At 50.4% G+C, this 16,276-nt stretch overlaps 1 protein-coding gene across 1 annotated transcript in view; it reads right to left on the bottom strand.

Moving 5' to 3' along the window:
* Positions 1-693: 693 nt before the first annotated feature.
* Positions 694-16,276, bottom strand: part of LRRC74A (leucine rich repeat containing 74A) — a 45,795-nt gene continuing 30,212 nt past the window's right edge. The window contains exons 11-17 of the mRNA XM_072762084.1: positions 13,469-13,554; positions 12,843-13,037; positions 9,952-10,047; positions 7,120-7,266; positions 3,735-3,842; positions 3,174-3,256; positions 694-849 (exon numbers count right to left, since the gene is read on the bottom strand). Of these exons, the coding sequence (XP_072618185.1) occupies positions 825-849; positions 3,174-3,256; positions 3,735-3,842; positions 7,120-7,266; positions 9,952-10,047; positions 12,843-13,037; positions 13,469-13,554 (740 nt within the window). The 3' untranslated portion in view covers positions 694-824. The remainder of the gene's footprint in view (positions 850-3,173; positions 3,257-3,734; positions 3,843-7,119; positions 7,267-9,951; positions 10,048-12,842; positions 13,038-13,468; positions 13,555-16,276) is intronic.

Raw genomic sequence — 16,276 nt, 5'->3', positions numbered from 1 at the left:
AACACAGGGCAGCCCGGGTGGCTCAGCGTTTTAGCACCGCCTTCGGCCCAGGGAGTGATCCTGGAGACCCGGGATAGAGTCCTACGTCGGGCTCCCTGCATGGAGCCTGCTTCTCTCCCTGCCTGTCTCTGCCTCTCTCTCTCTCTCTGTGTGTGTGTCTCTATGAATAAATAAATAAAATCTTAAAAAAAAAAAAAAGAAACGCAGAAGAGTAGATCCCCAGAACAGACTGGGAAGCCTTTAGTTCAGCTGTCCTACTTTTCAGATGGAAGCATAAGGCTCCAAGGTCAGGTGGCTAAGTAGTGCTGGGCCTCGACTACATGCCAGGTCCCTCTGTCTCCCATCCTGGGGTCTCTCCACATGGCCCCTCAGCATTTGCTTCTAAAGGTCCCCGTCCTCGTTTCCTGAGCATCTGTTCCCTCAGCCACTGCCTCCCGCAGCTCAGAAATCTCTCTCCTTGACACAGTTTACATTTGCTCTGATGACCGCCTTTGTGCATTGATCTCCTCTTCCTTCCACTCCCCCGCTTTTCTCTTTTCTCCTGCTGCCTAGCAACCCCATCGCATTCCCAAGTTGTCTTCGTAGCTCCCACCAAGGCCGCCAAGGATGCACCCCCTGCTGGTCACTAAAAGCAGGGGGGTGCAGGTCCCTGGGGAAGGGCACACCACCACCAGCAGCCCAGAGACACTGGGACCCAGCCAGACTTTATTGGCCTTGAAGTTTGTCTACGGAGGTTTCAGACAGATCTCCGCTTCCTCCCTGCCACCATCCGACTTGCCAGGACGTCTCTGTCACCAGGACTTCTTTCCAGACCAGACTGGTTGCTAGGGCATCACCGTTTTCAACAAACTGGTTTGAAAGGTAAGGGGATGACACTGAGGAGCAGTGCAGACTCAGATCCAAGCAAGACCATTAGAGGACCTGCCCCTCATTGTGGCAGAGGGTTGGACACAGCTGAGTTTCTGTGCCAGCTCGGCGACAGGGCAGAGAGCTGGTTTACATTGTTGGCAAGGGTTTGGCACTAGATGGGAATTTAGAATGTGCACACCCTTTGACCCAGAGATCACACCGGCTCCCCACCACCGAGCCCTTGTCGGAGAGAGTCATGTGTGCAAACACCAAAAGGATGCTGGTTACGGTATTATTTGTTGTAGGAAGACCACGAAATAAATGCCCATAAAAATGAGGTTAAATAATGAGCTTTCTGTGCTATTGAAATAGCACATGGCATTTAAAACGACATTTAAGACAAAAAATAAAAAATAAAAAAAAATAAAACGACATTTAAAATGACTGCGATGGATCTAAATGTACAAACACGGAAAGATCGCCAAGACATCCTGGAAGGCAAAGCAAGTTCAGAGGAACGTGATAACATGGTTCTATTTATGATAAATAAGAAACTGTGTGTTTGTGAGGGTAAAATAATATAGAAGAAAACATATGTGTATGCGGGGCCTACCACATGCCAGGTGATGTTCTACATGCTTTATAGGCATTAATCCATTTACTCCTCAGAAGCTCCTATGCCATGGGTAGTGTTCTAAGCTCATAGTACAGATGGGAAAGCTGAAGCCCAGGGAGGTCGAGTGACTTGCACAGGAGTGGACCAGGGCTTGGGACTCGGGTGATCTGGCGTCCGAGGCCACGTTCTAAACCACTATCTCACATGCACACATGTGCACACATACGTGCACACTTGATTGTGGGTTATGGGAAAGGTAGGGAAACGTGCCCTGGATTTGCTCATGAGTACTCCAGGAGGCAGAGTGCTCTGTAGGGAGGAGATAAAAGAGGATGTTCACCTTCTTCTTGCTACACTGCTGTGGATTTAGAATTTTCATGAGTAGATAGTGTTTGTAACAAAAATGAAGATAAAAAAATCCACGCGACAATAAAAATGACCACTCTGCTCTTCAATCAGAACTAACAGAGCTGAGGGATAATTTGCAGGGCGCATCAGAGACCTCCCCTCAGTTCCCAAGACTCGGGGACCCAAGCCCCAGGACTGCCTCCTGATGACCACTTGAACTCGTCTGCAGACCCGGAACTTGGTGTCTCAGGCTCTGCCCGGGCACTTTCCACCCACTTCCCAAGGCACAAGAAACATCATCACGTCAGGGAGGGCAGATGGGAATGGTGTGGGGGACGTGCGAGGCATCTTGAAGGGTCCCCTTGCTGGGTGACATGTGCAGCCTCTCATATGCATTGTCCCCATTCAAGCCTTACAAACCCTCTCGGGTGCTGGGGTCATAACCCCATGCTAAAGACTTGGAGACTGAGAGCCCTGGGTGCGGCTGCACCCTTTACTAGAAGCAGGGTGTGCAGATGGGTCAGTCTGCCCCGCCTGTCCTTGCCTGGCTTCTCCCCACCAGAGGCATCAGTTGGGGCACAGGACAGAGGGACCCGGGGAAGGCTTGTGGAGCAGGGCCAGAGGGGATGGCTCGGGTAGCGCTCCCTAAGGACACTGCAAGAACACAAAGCTGCAGGGTCAGATGGGAGCCCAAGTTGGAGGGGCAGCTTCTGGAAGCACATAGACGTGGCTTCAAAGGCCACGGCTGCCCCTGTATGCACACGCTGAGCTCTGTGCTGCCTTTCTCCAAAGCTCAGCTTCATCGTCTGGGCTGCAGGGGAGGACGGCGCTGTGGGGCTCGTGGGCAGGCCCGGCGCCCGCAGAGGAAGGGGCTGCGGGAAGGGCTCACGGAGGGAGTCACCTGCCTTATTGCTGCTGTCCCGGCCCTTTTCTGTCTCTTTAAGGAACACAGCTTGTGTCACAGGACATCACTGTCCACAGCGGAGTGGCCTGCACCTTCCATACTTGCCCGGGAGATCCTCTCTGGCCTACTGGGTACCTGGCAAACATCTGTCACCACTCCAGGGCCTAGCCACAGGCTCCGCTGCGTCACCTCCTGTTCAGCTGTGACACTATGTCCCCAGAACCTGGCCCCACAGCCAGCAGCACATGGTGGAGGCTGAAGCTCTGCGTGGAGCGTGAATGGAAGTGAGGAGGCAGACAGTGGGGCCGTCTGGGAGCCGGGAAGCCGGCGGGGTCGTCCCTGGCCACAGGCAGACACGGTGGCCCTTGGGGTGCAGATCAACCAGGGCGCCTGGTGGAGAGGTGGGGGCTCATGGGGGGCAGAAGCAGGGGAGGGTGGCCGCTGGCTTGGACTGACCTGAAGTTCACCATGTTGGGCTTGTCACTCAGCTTCTTTACCAGCTCCCTGACCTGGTACAGGTTGAGGGGGACCTTGTCCTGCTGAAGAGGTGGACGGAACAGGTCTGGTCAGTGGAGCTCCCTGCCTAGTCCTCCCCAGGGCCACACACACACACACACACACACACACACACACACACACAAGGACACACGGATACACACAGAGACACAGAGACACACAGAGACACATGGACACACACAGAGACAGACACTCAGAGAAACACACAGAGACACACACAGACAGAGACACACACAGACACAGAGACACAGACAAACACAGACACACACAGACACAGAGACACAGACACACACAGGCACACACAGATACACAGACATACGGACGCATGCAGACACACAGACATACCCAGATACACACAAAGACAGAGACACACTGACACACACACAGAGATACAGAGATACACAGACACATACAGACACAGAGACACACACACTCACAGATAGACACACAGACAAAGACAGACACACAGATACTGGTTGTAGCCCCTGGGGGTCAGCACACCAGTATTATGGCTTTCCGGAAGTTGCCCACAGGCATCGTCATCTTTCCATCAGGGCTCAGGCTCTTGAAGAAGTCTAAGACTGTGATCTTGTGCTGGTCGGCATAGTTCTGGGAGAAGCAGGAGACACCAGGAGCAAACACTTGATTTTATAACATCTATTAATACCACCCCCCACCCGCCACCACCTCCCACCAAAGGGTGGCCTGGCAAGCAGAGGGGGGAAGGAGGCCGACTGGGGAGCCTGAGTCTCCTGGGTGTTAGCAGTGGCCCTGCACAGAGTGAGGTGTGGCAAGCGGCATGCCGTGATGGTTCTGTGGGTTTGCTCAGTTTCCAGGAGCCCCCACTCCACGGAGCAGGATCTCCACGTGGCTCCAAAGAGGGAAGGATTAGAGTCCATGCTGTTTGGTCCACCTATCTTTCTTTCTGTCTACCTATCATCCATTATCTATCCATCCATCCATTCATCCATCCATCTTTTTTTTTTTTTTAAAGATTTTATTTAAATCTTCCACGCTGAGGCTGCAGAGCGCGACATCGACATTCCCCCAACCCCCTTTCAGCTAGGGGTTGGAATGGGATGGGTTTCACCAAGCACCTGGGTGACTCTTGTGTGAGAGATCTGATTTGGAGACAGCAGGCCATGGGCAGCTGGAGGGTGGTCCTGATTCATTGGGTGACTCTCCATTGGGTAGCCTCCTTTTTTTTTTTTTTAATATTTTATTTATTGATTCATGAGACACACACACACACACACACACACACACACACACACACAGAGGCAGAGACACAGGCAGAGAGAGAAGCAGGTTCCATGCAGGGAGCCTGACGTGGGTTCGATCCTGGGTCTCCAGGATCAGGACCTGGGCTGAAGGCAGTGCTAAACCGCTGAGCCACCCAGGCTGCCCCATTGGGTAGCCTCCTGCTAATGGCAAAGCAGCAGCCATCCTGCAGTCCACTTGGGGGTGTTTGGGGGAGCCATTTTCAGAATCTAAACCAAGACTCTTGTTTCTCCAGCCCCCACAATGTTTCTGTGCTCTGTCTCTGGTGATGATCCCTCCTTGTTTAACCTAGCTAGGGTGGATTGGGTGGTCAGCGACAAGAACTTTGACCAGTACAAGGACCTGTTACTTTGGTAGGTGCTACAGATGAGACCCATCATAGCTCCTGCCCTGGAGGAATTGTTCAGAGAGGGCCTAGTTACTCCTGACTAGGGAATCTGGAAGGGTTGCCCAAGGACATGAACTTGAGTAGAGACTTAGAGAAAGGGTAGGAATGAATGAGGCATGGAAGGCAGGAGGAAGGGTGTTCCAGGCAGAGGAACATGCATGTGTATAGGCCGGGGACTGAGCGAGAACTGGTGTGAAGAAATGGAGAAATCCAGTGGAGTTCCTCTGTGGAAAACTGGGGGTAGGGAGGGGTGGACGGAGGGTGGGGCTGGAGAGGGCCTCCTTGCCACTGGCAATATCACCACCTTTATTTTAGTCCCTTGGACTTGAACTTTTGAGGTTATCCTTGGCTCTCTCCTATCATCACGGCCTTCCTTTTCCCAACACATGCACACATGCACACACATGCACACTTGCACACATGCACCATATACCCCAACACTCAGCAAATCCTGGAGATGCTCCATAGTGATATCTCCTACATCTGTCCCTCCACCTCCTTTGCCACTCTCAGGCAAGGTTTCATTCTAGAACACTAGTTATCATACCTAGGATGCTACCATAACGTCTACATTGGTGTTCCCACTTTCATCTTTACCCCCTTCAGTTTATTTCCTCCCCATTTCCTGAAAAATTATCCCTCTGTCCTGCTTGAGTCCCATCACCTGCTGCCCAGCAACTACCGCTGGCTCCAGGATTCCCTGTGGAATCAAACCCCCACGTGGAGTGTGGAACCTGAGGATCACCATATCCGGCCCCAGCCTCCCTGTGCAGCCTTGACTTACAGGCTTTGTGGGAGCCTGGAACCATGCGGTCCTGTTCCCATTGCCCAAACAGACTGTGTGCACCCACTTCTGCTCCTTCGAGGGTGGGAAACTATTCCCAGAACTCCCTCCCTGTCGTTGCCCACCTCAAGACTTTCTGCTTTCAAGGCCCTTCCCCAGGACACGTCTTTTTCTGTTTGCCTTAATCCCACAGTGGCCTCTAGTCTGGACTTTGATGCTATTTGTTGCCCTTGTCACTCATTCATTATTTATCATATATCTATGAGAAGTTATTGCATCTGTTCCATCTTTTCAACCAGATGGTTGGTCCCACCCTCCCCCCAACTGCCGCCCCGAGGGGAAGGACTATGTTTTAAGTTGCACATCCGGTTTGGTTTCTGAGATTCCTCTGAGATTCCTAGAGATTTCTTTGCTGTTTTAAACAGGGGATGGGGCCCCCACTTTGCATCTGAGAACTCTGTTCCTGTTCCCTGGAGCATCCTGCGCCCCTTGAAAAACAGATTTCCCCTTGGTTCTGTCTGATGTCATCTGACTTGTGAAGATAGTCAATACCCCCCTTGCCTTCCAGAACTTTCCACACAACAATAATTTTCATGCAGAGCTCTCCTATTTAGTCCTGGAAGCTAAGGCACAGAGCAGACCAATCAAGATGCAGGAAGCAGCCCCAGAGGCACAAACCCTGCAGAACCTACATCTGCACGGCATCACCCCAGATAGCAACCAGTCTGCATCCAGCAGAGGCCCGTCAACCCTGCCACCCGTGAGGGCCGGGGGCGGGAACACTGGCCTGGGCTGGGTACTACTCTGTGAGGTGGTCAGACCAGGTGAGCTCCCTTGCAGCTCTAAAATTGTCTGATTTTTTTCATTCCCATGGTTACATCTCCTTCCTGTGACCTAAGACTTGGGCCAAGAGCAGGTTACCCCTAGATATAAAGGATCTGAGCGTTCCTCTTTAGCTAAAGCCACCAAATAGCTGTGCTCACCAGGTATCTTGGCATCCTTACCAGCTATTGGAAAGAGCTTGTGTTTGTTGGGTGTGTATTATTGGCCAGGCATTGCTCTCAGCCTTTTGTGTGTGTCATATAGAATTGGATCTCTGCAGCAGCCCTCCTGGGGTGAGTCCTGTTGTTCTACCCATTTTCCAGGTGAAGAGACTGGGACCCAGAGGGCACTGTGACTTGCCTTTGTCATACATTAGCAAGTGGAGGAGCCCGGCTGGTAGAAACCATCCTGTTCCAAGCCCCTGCCACTTCAGCCAGTTCCCAGATCGCCCCTTCCTCCGGGGTCAGATGGCACTACTGAGGGGAAAATCCAGCATTCACAAGGAATATTCCATGTCTGAGACATTTCTTATCAGGGAGGATTGTGCAGACCCTTTGCAGGAGGGGAGACTCTGGGTCCTTGGGGTCTCTGAGAGGAAAGCAAGGGCTCACCTGAATCAATTTCATGGGGTTCGCCCACAGGAGGACCGTTGTCTTGGCAGAGAGGCCTTGCACTGCCTTGTACACCACGTCCAGCTGGGGGTGGATGGCACACACCCCATCCAATATTTTTAGGAACTGCTCAGACACCAGCACATTCTGAGGCAGGGAGACAGGGGACCCCTCATGAGGAAGGCATCACCCGTACCATCTTGACGCCCCCCCCGCCCCGCCCCAGCCCCAGGTCCATCCAAGCCAAAGGCAGAGGTGTATGTTTTTTGTTTGTTTGTTTTGTTTTGTTTTTTGTCTTTTCCAGCTTTTTCTGTAGTGCTGCTCCTAGACTGGGGTAGTTGATCTTTCTTAGACTCTGTGATTTGACTTGTGAGGTTCACACGTGATTTTGATCAGATGTTCTAGTTGAGTGCTGGTAGCCTGTCACATACTGTCGGCTCGGCTCTGCTCTCAGATGGTGAGCATCAGTGTCTGCATGTGACAGATGAGACACAGCTATGGGGTTAGGAGGCTGGTCCCGAGGCAAAAGCCCTGAAATGTCCATTTCACCACCATATTGGTCTTTGGAGCCGGTGCTCTGGACGAGGATTCCTCTTTCCAACCACTCTGACCTGACTCAAAACTCCCCTTTTGGAAGTGCCTTCAGAGCTGGGTTATGGGTCACAGGAGAAGAGATGTTCTGTGAAGCAGTGTTTGACCAAATCTGGCCTTCACTGGTTTGGTCAGCCTGCTCCATTCCTCAGATGTGCTTCTGAGGAATCACTTACTGCTTCGAATAATTAAATCTGTGCTTAACCTGATTTGTAGATATTCTAGAGAAAGTTCATCTACAATGAAGAAATTCCAACACTGTTTAGAGCTATGTCAGGAGAAATGACAAAAGGGAAGGAAAAGGCCCATTCAGACTGTCTGTCCTTGTTAGGCTTGTAAAGTGGCAGTGTGATCCCAGCTCACATGGGTTCGTGTGCCATCTGGGGTTAGATGAAACAGCACCATTTCTAATGTTCCCTCAGACACCAAGAGACAGTGCCTGTATGCATGCCTTCCAAACTGTACTGTGGGGGAGGGAGGGAGAGCAAATGCCAACAGAATCTGGGTGTGTAACTGAGACCCAGAGGCAGGGCAGGGCAAGGTCAGAGCTGTAGGAGGAGGATGGACAGAGGGCCTCTGCGGGGGAAGACCTTAAGCAAAAGGAGGAGCCCGGGATGGGGAGCAAGGGGCAAGAGAACTCAATGAAAAGAAAAGCAGGTATGTTTTTCTTATGTTTTATAATCTGTGGCAAACCTAAGTCCAAATGTTACTTATTATTCAGTTCCAAGCCCAAGGAGCTTGGGCTTCTATATTCAAAATATCATCACTGATTTTATTGCAAGGCATTAAAATCTTGGCAAAACATCATGTTTGTGTGGCATTTATATAACATGACGTTAACACCGTATGTACATTTATAGAACTCTAGAGCAAGAGACAGAAGCCCTGGGTTTACTGTTTGTCGTGTTTCTTGTTTGCTGTGTGGTCCTGGGCAAGTGACCTAACCTCTCTGTTTCAGTTTCCTTATATAGAATATCGGAAAATGAGGAAAAGTTCTTGTTATGGGTTGGACTGTGTTCCCACCAAAAAGATATTGGAGGCCTAATCCCCCGGACCTGTGAAGGTGACTTTATTTGGAAATAGGGTCTTTGTAGATGATCGAGTAAGATGAGGTCATGGGGGTAGGCCCTAATCTTCTGCTGTGACTGGTGTCCTTGTATAAAGGAGCATTTGGGGGACGCCTGGGTGGCTCAGTGGTTGAGCATCTGCCTTTGGCTCAGGGCGTGATCTGGTCTAAGGATTGAGTCCCACATTGGGCTCCCTGCATGGAGCCTGCTTCTCCCTCTGCCTATGTCTCTGCCTCTCTCTCTCTCTCTGTGTCTCTTGTGAATAAATAAATTAAAAGGGGGGTGCATTTGGATATGGAGACAGGCATGCAGAGAGGGAGAGCACCCTCTGACACTGAAGGCAGAAATCAGGGTGATGCTCCTACAGGTCGAGGAACACCAAAGATTGCTGGCAAAGCACTAGACTCTGGGAGAAGGAGAGGACACATTCTTCCTCACACTCCTCTGAAGGCACCAATCCTGCCAGTGCCTTGATCTTGAGCTTTAGTTTACAGAGCTGTGAGATAATACCTTTCTATTGTTTGAGTCACCTGGATTGTCGTGCTTTGTCAAGGGCAGCTCTAGGCTTGAATGCACTTTATCTACCTCCCAGAGTAGGGGTCAGGTGAAGCTGGAGCATGTAAAATCACTTTGGGGGGAAAGCCAGTATAAAGTGGTGGACAAGCTACCACCTCTCTGAGGATTGAGACAAGAACATGCGGCCCCAGTGATGTCACCTGCTCGAGTCTCCCTCCTCCATCAGGAGGTTAACCCTTAAATTCTGCTTTCAGCAGGCCAAGTCGTGGAATAAAAATACAAATTTGCCTATGTGTTAATTCTCAGATTCTAAAAGTTCTGTGATTCTGGAACCATTGTGGGACCCAGGACTGTCCATGAGCAGAAATGGCAGTCAACAAAGTCTGCTCTGGGTCCTCCCACTTTTGTTTCTACCATCTGCTCTCAGACCTACTAGGTCTGGTCAGTGATTTCACACTGTAAAGTTATTGATTGAATGGTTATTCCCACTAAAAGGACCCCAAGAGAGGGCCAAGCTGTATTCCAAAAGGAGTGACCTTTTCATGGAGTACTTGTGTAAGGGCCTGTGAGGGACAGGGCTATTGGCACCCGCCAACACAGCGTGGCCATGGTAACTACCATGCTTCCTGGTACCAGCAACTACCATCTGATCACTCACGGAAATGTCAATCTCTTCCATCTTGGATTTGGGGTTCCTCTTGATGGATAGGATAAGCAAAACAGCCCCATCCATACTCATAGGGTTGAGGAAAAGCTGTGGGAGGAAGGGCAAGACAGGAGGAGGGTGAGATGGAGACAGACAGGAGAGGCTGGCACAGAGCATGGCTTCCATTTTTTCCCATCAAATCATAATCTCTGACTTCCACCCAGACTTCTCTGTAAGCATCTGCCTCCCTGTCTGCTTGTCCGGTCATCCATCTGCTTGTCCATCTCATGGCTCACCCCATCATCTATCCAGCCAGCTAGCAAAAATTTATTAGGAGTTTGCCATGTGCCGGTTGCTGGAAAAAGTGCTAAGGGATACACACAGACAGACAGGACAAGGTCTCCATCCACATGTAGCTTACACTCCAGAGGGGGCCACAGGCAAACAAGCAAATGGCATCAGAAGGGCAGTGAGGGCAGTGACAGAGGTCCATGTTGGTGCTGCATGAGCTAGGCAAGGGGCATCCAGCACAGTGGAGGGGACACTGGAGCTAAGCCTTGCAGAACTAAGGGGGATTATTCTGGTCTGAAGAAGCAGAGGCAGGACCAGAAGAAGGAGTGAGATGCACCAGAGAAGACAAGGGTAGACAAGTGCAAGGGTGCAGAGGTGTCTGGGCAATAGCAAACATTTCATGAGCAGGAGTGGAAAGAACGAGGCTACAGGGCTGGGGTGGGGCAGATCACAGGGACCACACGGGCTTAGCTAAGTGCTCAGGGCATTATCCCAGTGGGGCTGAGATGCCCTAGACCTAGGGCAGCCTGGGTGGCTCAGCGGTTTAGCACCGCCTGCAGCCAGCCCAGGTTGTGATCCTGGAGTCCCAGGTTCTGATCCTGGAGACCCAGGATCGAGTCCCACATCGGGCTCCCTGCATGGGGCCTGCTTCTCCCTCTGTCTGTGTCTCTGCCTCTCTCTCATATTCTGTGTCTCTCATGAATAAATAAGTAAAATCTTAAAAAAAAAAAAAAAAAAAGAAAAGAAAATCCCTGTTGCCGTGTTCCATCCCTGGCTTCCATCTTTTAAGATTTGGGTTCTCTGAACTTTCCCTGGCCTCCTTGCTCCCCGGTGGCTGAATCACAGGCAGGCCGCATCAGTGTCTCCACTGTGAGTTACCCTTCCTCCTGCTCTGGCCACGCCTCGCCCGCAGTTCCCACTGTCACCAGCCCATCACCCTGCTCCATCCACTGCTGGGAATCTGGCTTCCTCTTTGCGGCTCTGAGGTGCTTGTCCACTCAGATGGCAGCTCATTGTCACTGGTTTCTAACTCCTGTCCTTCTCCACCAGCGACCCCACATCTGTGGTTCCCCCAAATCACCCCCCATATCTTGAAGGATTTGGAGTTGCTGCAGGAAGACTGCAGGCTGACTTCTCTGCCTCTCATGGCCTGCAGGGCTCGGCTTTCTGGTCTGGCGGGTGGGGCTAGTGGAGCCCACACGGGAGGGCTGTGCTGTGAGCAAGCAGCAGCCCATATGTGCACCTGCCTCATGGTAGGAGCCCCAGAAAGGGGAACTGGTAATGGAAGGCCTCATCTTTCATCTGTTTTTCAACTGCCTAGGACCCTCTATGTCATACATTAGCATCTGTACGCCAATCAATTTCCTTACTAAAAAAAAAAAAAAGATTTTGTATAATTATTTGGCAGAGAGAGCACAAATAGAGCAGCAGAGGGAGAGGGAGAAGCAGACCCCCCGCCAAACAGGGGGTCCGATGCGAGGCTGGATCCCAGGACTCTGGGATCATGACCTGAGCCAAAGGTAAACGCTTGACTGACTAAACCACCCAGGTGCCCCTATAAGCCAATTGATTTGAAATGAAAGATGTATTCATTCATTCATTAATGGTCATTCACTGGGCATCTTCTCTATGCTCAGCACTGAGCTAAGGTACAAGGGGTATAATAACGGGTAGAACCAAACACAGTCTTTGGTCTCATGCAGCTCTCACACCAGTGGAGGTGACCAGAAAACTAGTCACTGAAATGTGAATATAAGGAGGAAACTGGCAAGCTCTGTGTGAAGAAGTGAGCCAAGATCTGAGGGTCTGTGAGAGGCTTGCTGCCAGAGCGGCATGCTGGGGTGGAACAGTGACTCAGGTAGGTGCAGGGAGTAGTGGGGTAAGGCACTACAGGTGAGGCTGAGGCCAGGGCCACAAGGGAGAGCCAGGCCCCAGGAGGTGGGGGAGATGAAAGGAGCCCCTGAGGCCATGGCTGGACAGCAAGGGAGAGCATGTGGTAAACTGAGGTTGTTGAAGCACACTGGGATGAGAGAAGTGGATTGAAACCACAGGGAGCCAGATGGAGGTCTCAGCTCAAGGAAACTAGCTGCGGGTGGGGGTAGAAGCCAGACTTAGGCTCAAAATGCATACTCTGGCTTCAATGTGGAGCAGTCTGGAGGAGACCCAGGTGGGAGGAGGGAAGACCATATAGGAGATGACACCATGCACCAGGTGACCGTAGAGGGTGACATTAGGGTTATAGCAGAGAGACAATCTAGAACCTATGCACGTGTGAGGCACAAGGTAAATTTTCCCAATGATTCTTTCCAGCAATATGCAACCCCATCACCCTGCTGTCCCCACCCCAACACACACAGATACACACACATGGGCACACAATGGATGCAAGGACACACAGATGAACACACATGGACACATGGATGCATACACACAGATGCATGGACATGGACGCAGGTGCAGGCTCACAGCAGCATGGACACGCAGATGCATGAACACACACATGAATGCACACACACCTGGAAACATGGACACACATAGATGCATGGGTGTGCACACATGCACAGGGACACACCCATAAAATGGCCCATTCCCAGCTTGAGTAAAGATTTTACCTTCAGGACTTTGAGGCTCTCATTGAACTCCAGTCCTTTGCTGATTTTGGAGATTCCCTCATTGCTGATATCATTGATGCTGATGTCTAGGTAGACCAGGGAGCTGTTGAGTCTGAGGACCTCCCCGAGGGCTGTGGCCCCCTCGTTCCCAAAGCCGTTCATAGACAGATCCAGTTTCTGCAGGGTTCCATTAGCCTCCAAGGGACAGGAGAGAACAGCACCAGTGGCAAGGTTGCATGTGACTCATCCAGCCACGAGGCCCTGGTTCCTCTCCCCATCCAGTCTGGGTGCTCAGTAGTCTCTGGGAGGGAGACTTTTCCAGATCCCTCCCAGTGGAGGGAGTCAGAACCTGGTCATTCCCTACCCCTAATTAAACTGCCTTCTTGAAGTATCCCCAAAGATGCCACCGAGGCCCCAGCAAGTTGAATTTGCCAAAGTAGGATTTATAGTAAAGAATAAAGCACATCCAGGAATTGTGGGAATGATGCTAACAACGTGAAAGCATTTGATGAGAGCTCAGTGTGCTCTCATCAATGGGGTCATGAGGAAAAGGTTCAAGATGGTGGGATGGGAGGTGCTGGACGTCCTCCCTGAACTCAACACACCCTTGCCAGAGAGCGTCTTACCCGGAGACCATTGCACAAGGCCACAGCTCCCCGTATGTAGAAGTGATTCCAGCTCAGATCCAGTGACTTGAGCCCTACATTGAGGGCTAGGGGAGAAAGGGAGTCATGTGAGTGTCCTCCAACTCCCAGAGAACCCACTCTTGGAGTTGACAAACGTCCATGACATTGGGGAATAAAGATGCTCATGCAAAGTTAAGACATTGGGGCAATAATTTTTCAGTTATTCATTTAAACATAAAATTGTAAGATGATGATCCCCAAGGATAGCAACAATGTAGTAAAATAATCATACTCCAATATTGCAGGTGGCAAGCGAAATTGCTACAATCTAGTTGGCAAATGTGATCTGGTCACAGATATTTTGCTATTATGCGCACCCTATCACACAGCAATATCACCTCTGAGACTCTTCTAAGGACACAGTGCAGGATACAAGAAGAGTTACATGCTTGTTGTTTATCATGGCATCACTTAATAAAAGCAATGTTTGTGACTCACAGGGGAAGAGTAAAATATATAATAAACAGCCACCTGGTGGAATATTACGCAACCATTATACTAGATAGAGGTAGCATGGAACACAGGGGTTGTATGTATTTACACGGGGGAGGCTCTGATGGCATTTATCTCACGAGATGCTTTTTTCTTGGGGATCTACGGGGACAGAGGTGGCTCCAGAAAGCTAAGTGGTGAGGCACCAGGCTCATCCAGAAGCTGGTTTGCATACAAGTTGCACTTTTTTTTTTTAAACTTAGAAATACTTTGGGGGAGCCCTGGGTAGTGCAGTCGGATAAGCGTCTGACTCTTGGTTCCAGCTCGGGTTGTGATCTCAGGGTGGGTGAGTTCGAGCCCCCCTTTGGGCTCTGTGCTCAGCAGGAAGTCTGCTTAGGACTCTCTCCCTTTGCCCCTCCTCTGCTCTTTCTCTAAAATAAATACATAAATCTTAAAAAAAAAAAAAATACTTTTGCTTACGTGCTACAAAGCCTTGAGGAGATATCCTGTTTATTTATTTTTTTAAAAATAAGATCCTTTTTTGATATCCTGTTTAAACACACATCATGGTTATTTTTATTAGGGGAGGGCAGATATGCCAGGGACACTGCTGGAGAGAGGCTGAAGCATTCTTGAAGCTTTACTGGGTGGGAGGCAGTGCCTTCAGGCCTCAGGCCCAGGAAGAGGTCTGACTCGATTTTCTTTTCCATGGTCAGTGTGCTGTGAACTGATATGTGCGTCTCTTGTGTCGACCACCAGGATGGACTTTCAGTAAGGTGCACAACACCTTATATTATTTTGAGAATAAATGTTCCCCCGCCTTCATTCTCTCCCTCATTCTTCTCTACCCCTATTCTTCTCTGCTAATTCCCTCACTTAAGTTATGCTTTGCACACCTGCATCTCCTCAATGGCTGCCAAACTTAAATTTTAGGTCTGTTCTCACCCCCTCGCTAGCTGTGTGACCTCAAGCAGGCTCCTTATGCTTTCCTTACTTCTGTTTCCTTATCTGTAAAAATGGAGATATTAACCCATACAAGGTGTTGTGAGAGAATTGATGTAAAACATCTAGCAGGATGCCTGTCACATGGCAATCGCTTAATAACTGGCAGCTTTCATAATAAATATTTTTTAAAGCTCATATATGATATGATGGTAACCATTTTGAAACAGAATGTAGTCTGTCTCACTTGAAAGTTGTTTGGAAATTTAGGGTTTTTTAAAAAAAAAATATTCTAAGTAACCTCCACACCCAACATGGGGCTTGAACCCATGACGCCAAGATCAAGAGTCGCAGGTTCCACTGACCGAGCCAGCCAGGTGCCCCTAAAATTTAAAGTATCTGGAAATCAGTTTTCAGATGGACCCAAATTGCCCCACAAAGCTCATACACTTTGCTCCTCCCCTCTGACCTGTTGGGCTGGACCCTCCCTCTTGGGGAATCTGTGGCTCACCCCTCACTGAGGAGGTGGTAGCAGCGAGACCAGAGAGCTTCCCCCCCCCAACCTGCCAGGCCGCCACCTCTGGCACCCACTCTCTGCCCCCTCCTCTCAGCTCTGTTCCCTGAGGCCTCCCCTGCCCCTTTGCTCCTCACGCCACAGCCCCACAGCCGCCAACCTGTTCAAGGACTTGGCTCCTGCAACTATCTCCTCCTCCTTCCCCGTGACCCGTTTCTTCTTCTTTCCTTCCTGTCAGCATTATCCAACCTTACAAACCTTCCTGCCTCCATGTGACCCATCTTTCTGCCCTGGCCTCATCTCGGTGGGGCTTCTGGAGGTGCCCATGTTGCCATTTCACTTCTTTGCCTCCCATTTTCAACTCCACCTCTTCTGGCCAGGTGTCCACACTCACCTCCTTCGCTAACACAGCACTTGTCCTGGTCACCAATTATCTCTATGTTGCTGAGTCCTGTGGTCACTTTTCTCACCTCATCTTATTTGACCTCTAAGCAGCGCTTGACCCAGCTGAGACCACTTTTCCCTTCCTGAAAGAACTTGGCTCCTTGATACCTCACCTTCCCCCTACTTGGCTGGCCACTTCTGCTGGGTCTCCTTTCCCACCCCTCCCCGGGACACCTAAAAGTGTCAGAGTGGCCCAATGGCCACCTTCTCACCTCCATCCACACTCCTTGCCTAGATGATCTCATCTTGACCCACGGTTTTATTTATTTATTTTTAATTTTTTTTAGAATTTTATTTTTTTATTTTAAAGACTTTATTTATTGATGAGAGCGCGCGAGAATGAGAGAGAGAGAGCAAGAGAGAGCAGAAGCAGACTCCATGGGCAGCCCCGGTGGTGCAGCGGTTTAGCGCCGCCT

This window comes from Vulpes vulpes, chromosome 6 (assembly GCF_048418805.1).
Source record: "Vulpes vulpes isolate BD-2025 chromosome 6, VulVul3, whole genome shotgun sequence".
NCBI lineage: Eukaryota > Metazoa > Chordata > Mammalia > Carnivora > Canidae > Vulpes > Vulpes vulpes.
The sequence above is the reverse complement of the archived record's forward strand: the minus strand, read 5'-3'. Positions and strand labels throughout refer to the sequence as shown.